Source organism: Mizuhopecten yessoensis, unplaced genomic scaffold (assembly GCF_002113885.1).
Source record: "Mizuhopecten yessoensis strain PY_sf001 unplaced genomic scaffold, ASM211388v2 hete_36170704, whole genome shotgun sequence".
In the NCBI taxonomy this organism is placed as follows: Eukaryota; Metazoa; Mollusca; class Bivalvia; order Pectinida; family Pectinidae; genus Mizuhopecten; species Mizuhopecten yessoensis.
Genome location: NW_018485352.1, coordinates 1 through 4,903, shown reverse-complemented (window position 1 = coordinate 4,903; position 4,903 = coordinate 1). Strand labels below are relative to the sequence as shown.

Here is a 4,903-nt window from a genome sequence, read left to right as displayed (position 1 = left end):
GTAAACGGGAGCGATGTGAAGATATAATTTTAATTAGATTGGTCATTTGATAGAGTCGGTCAAGAACCGTTTACAAGTGCCATCCCACTTAAATATCATAATCTTGGGGACGGTAGGGTGAAACCCCTTCCGGTCACAATATCAAATAAACTATTCGAGGTAAATGTTGTATAAGTGAAATATTTATGATTGTGTGCAATAACTTGGTTCAACTGTATATCGTTTACAATCGTGACGTCATTACCGTCTGTTTAAACTGTTAATCACGAAGATAATGGAGCACAGTTCTTTATATGCTTCACATTGTGCCTTCTGCCATTTCAGGTCACCGTCCTTTACAAGTATGATAAGTCCCTTTGCATTCTCTGTAACAAATCAAAATATATGGCTTAAAACAAACAAACAAAAAGGAAACTTGTTATGTTGTAAAAGAAAAACATATTCAAAAGATCTCCATTTACTTTTCGGTGAAAAACATGTTTTTTCCTGATGTATGACTGAAACAATTATAGTAGTACAAAGGTTATAAATTTCATTTTTCATTTTTGTAAGGTTCATATGAGACAGTAACCTTGACTTATCAGTGCGTCCTTGAAAACTGCCCATTAAAGTTTAGGGTAGGCAGAAAATATTAGAGCTGGTAGGGTAACCGTAAACAAACAATATTTTTGATTTGCATATATAACATAATCAAATCAAACCTTAAGAAATACTTTTCTCAATTTTACACAATGGTTTTGGGAAATGCTCTAAAAAATTAAATGATCCTTTTATACTCTATGCAGGTGTGGATATGAGCTTCAATATATGACATGAATACATTAAAGATTTGCGTTCAACATATTTATATTTTAATATTTTTGTAATTGTGAATCTAGATGATTACTTACAATTTATGACATCAAGTTTTGTTATTCTACTACTCCTGGTGAATACACGCAAAATTTACAATTCTCTCAATTAAAACGGTCTGAAGTTAGTTCTTACCTCCTCTTTCTAGCATATTGAACGGAATTGATAGTATCAAAGGCCTGGTAATGTCCTTTGTCGCTGTTATGGTTACCATCGGGGTGGGGCTTGACTCCTGTTCCTGCAAACACAACGACGGTATAATTTTTGTTTAAATACCAAAGAATACAGACACTTCAACAAATCTGTAATTCGAACTAAAAGTTGAAAAAATAGGACAAAATATAAAAAAGAAATGTTTACATGGATACTTTTGGGAAAGTAGAAGAAGAATCAGACTATGTTTCTGCTTTATCGACCAGACATGCCATTGTAAATGTAGGTAAAACCTTAGTTTTGTCTATTATTCACACATAGCAAGAACTGGGGTAATAACAACGAATCAATTATATATATCTAGCTTTATATCACAAATTCACAAAAGGAATTAGAACATTTCCCAATAAAATCATGATAACATCAATAAAACGTGCCCATACTCTGTTCAGATAGGATTTCCGAATTTGACAAATACGATGGAGTTTAGTTTTTTGGTATTTTAAAGTTTTGCGTGGAAGTTAAAAAATCAAATTTTCTTATTATTTATCAATTATTAATGAAAAAATAATGCAGGATGATACATCATTGTTGAACCAAGTAAATTAAAATGAAAGTGTATTTGCAAATTTCAATTTATTCATTTGGAAATTGTTATGCTAGGAATCATTTAGACATTTTGGCGTAAAGATTGTTGTTGAGATATTTTCAAGGTTTACCAGGACGCATATGTCTATATCCCTGTCAACTGAATTCTTTTCAGCGGCGATAGTGATCCTGTTGTTACACCGGAGGCGGATCAATCCTCCTCTAGGAGACACTGTGTGCATCTCTAGTTTGTCCATGAAAGAGAGTGGCACATCCGGCCATAACTCGCACGAGATGGCCATGAAGTGCGTTGGGCATGCGCGGATCATCGCTGACACACACGGTTTGTTCTTAAGAAAAAAAGTAGAAAGGTGAATCAAATCGACAGATATCAACATGCTACTAACAAGAAAAATATTTATTTGTTGGAAAAAAATAATCAAGGAATATTTCAAGCGAGATCTAAATACATATGGTGTTCAATCAGATATGAAACAAAAAATAAAACAAAACTGAAGCATATTCAACATAATATTATTTCAAAGGTATAATTTATTTCATCTTGACAGAATTGGACATAAGTATAATCGTGTTTCCAAATCGACCAACCTTCATCATAACCCGCGATGACGGGCTGGCCGCAGTTGTCTCCCAAGTCTTTCCTTTGTCATGTGATGACACAACAAAGGCCGGTAACTCTATTTTACTCCTCAGTTTCGTATCGACAATCATCACCTGTACGGAGCCCTACAATAGATGTAAATACGTTGTTCTTAATTGAAGTAAGCGTTTATACTTTAGCCGTATTCAAATTTCAGGGTTTTTCGAACTTAATCATTGCGCTTATTTATGATCGCTCTAATAATTATTTCTGAATATATGTTTTAATCGCATATTTTGTGAGTGTGCCAATTCATGAATGCGCTAGTATATGGTTGCATGTTAAATTTGTTACATTCTAATCAAGCAATACGTCAATGTAATAGGATAAATAAACTGAATTTTGTTTTCCAGATTTTTAATCTGTCGCACACTTAACCAACAACTGTCTGATGTTCTGATACGTTATAGTAAAATTAGGGAAATGTCACTAATTAGTGTGCTGGCAATTTTATTCAGTCGTGTGTAACACCTCTCCACGACTAAGGCCACATGGAAACGGTGCCTTGAGAGGCGTCGCCGAAAGGGAAAGATTAGGTCAGAGGGAAAAGAATAATGGAGACATCCAAAGACCTGCAATGGGGCAGTATACCATTTGGTCTCTTCATTTTTCTCTAAGAAAGCAGAACAAAACTCCCCATTCCGCAGGGTTCCCTACATTAATCACCTCTTTGGATGCAGCAGGTTATTATTGTCCGTTAACTAGAAGAACATTTTCACCGCATGTGTTTTCTTACAGTTAGTAACATTCGGGTTTTCTTACCTTCTTACGTAGCCTTGCTCTTGCTTTCACTTTAAACATCTTGCTCAGTGGCACAGAGGATGCGTCACATGGGTAAAGGTGCCTAATTTTGGCCTTAATGACGTCTATGCTGTGGACGATGACGTCTTGGTCACTGACTGCCATTGGGAACACTAAAGCCATAATAAACTTTGAGGTCTGGTCGTAGTACCTATAAAGTGTTGGTTGATGACCATGAAACACAAATGTATTTGCGCATATAATTTTGCAATAGATGGTTTTCCAAAAATGAATTACACTTCAAGGACCAAAACAACTGTATGGTGCAGTGTTATTCATTTATGGTATTAGTTAATTTAGAAATAAATACTGAGTAACCGAAAATCTATATTATGAACCGTGCCACCACTCAAAAAATGGATACGGAGGCCGCTTCTTAACAACTACAGGTAAGAAACAAAAATATGCATGTCATTAGATTGAAGACAATCATACTCTGATATTGAACGCCAAAAAATACTTGTATTTCAGCACATCAATAACTTATTTAATGGTTAAGTCATATCGGGCCGAACAGCAATAAAAAGAAACACTTTCACAACCTAGTACACCAAAACGAGATTTCACGGTAAATGGTTAAAATTCAATACATAGGATATTGAAACAAATCTATTCTAAAATAAATAATAAAAATCATATTCTCAATAGAATGAAGTTGGATACAGCATGATTCTTAGATGAAATAAATTGTATGGTAGTTTATGGAATTTTTGGTTCGAAAAACTGATACACTAATGCAAAAGTTCAAAGAAGCAGAAATGTAAATCAAATAATGTTTGCAAATTGATGACTGCCATACTTGATAGTTGTTTCGTCTGTATTTGAAGTACATGTGGAACGTAGCTGACTTCGGTCGGTCGGTTTTTTCTGCAACTTTAGACACGATCTAAAGATTTGCTGCTCGTTGGAGGAAGCCTCTCTCGCCATATTGAATACCATGTTCTCGAAGCCTTTCATCTGTAAACAAAACCCACCTCTATCATTATCAAGTAAGTATACATAATACATTCCAAAGAGAATATTTCTTCGTTTTAAAAAATAGTATTAATTCAACAAGAGGCGTACATTCTTTCACTGTAAACATTTCATTTTCGCAATGTCCTTGCTTTAAATATATCTAGATCGGCATCTTCACACCGAAAAGACTTAAAATTGCTCACTTTCTATAAAAACAAATATCAGAATTTAAGACAAATTTCAACACTACGAATTTACTGTGAAATCACTTATTTTCGTAAGATTGTAAATTTTGTTGATTTTGTGGGTTATCTTCGTTGAAAGATTCATAGATCCACAATGTTATTCCAAGTTTGATATTAAGCAATTCTCCGTTTGGGCTGGTACTCGTATTCTACGAATTCATGTACCCCCGAAATGGTGTTTTGTCGATTACCACGAAATTACTGTCCGACGAAAATATCTGATATGACATCAAACATATGATTTTGAATTCCGTTCTTATTAGCAGGTTTTATTATATCGCGTAACTCAGTGTACATGCATAATTGAAATATATGGTATTGCTTTTCAATCATATATTTTATTTAGTACTTTCATGACTAGCATTGTCCGTAACTTGGTACAGAAAAGATGAGTCTTTTAACATACGAAGATACAAGTAGACAAACCGTGTGTAATCGTTGAAGTCGGTCAGATTTCTCCTTTTCTGTAAATTTATAGAAAAAGATGTATGAGAGCAGAATCGGAGTTATTATTAAGTTGATAAGAAACACAAGGAATTAATAAAAAAAAATCATTATGAAACAAACAGTCTCATTACTAGTATTATATTCTATACTTATATCGATTTTGTAACATTGTTTAACTCATTCACCCCTGAAATTTCAT

The 4,903-nt window shown here is 34.0% G+C and overlaps 1 protein-coding gene across 1 annotated transcript; it reads right to left on the bottom strand.

Annotated features, from left to right (window-relative positions):
• Nucleotides 1-244: 244 nt before the first annotated feature.
• LOC110444772 lies at nt 245-4,721 on the bottom strand (the record flags this gene model as incomplete). Its single annotated transcript, XM_021489132.1, has 7 exons — nt 245-365; nt 988-1,090; nt 1,725-1,943; nt 2,203-2,340; nt 3,017-3,206; nt 3,855-4,012; nt 4,684-4,721. Coding segments are annotated over 7 exons (967 nt in total), but the record flags the coding sequence as incomplete, so codon positions are not given.
• Between the last annotated feature and the right edge of the window lie 182 nt (nt 4,722-4,903).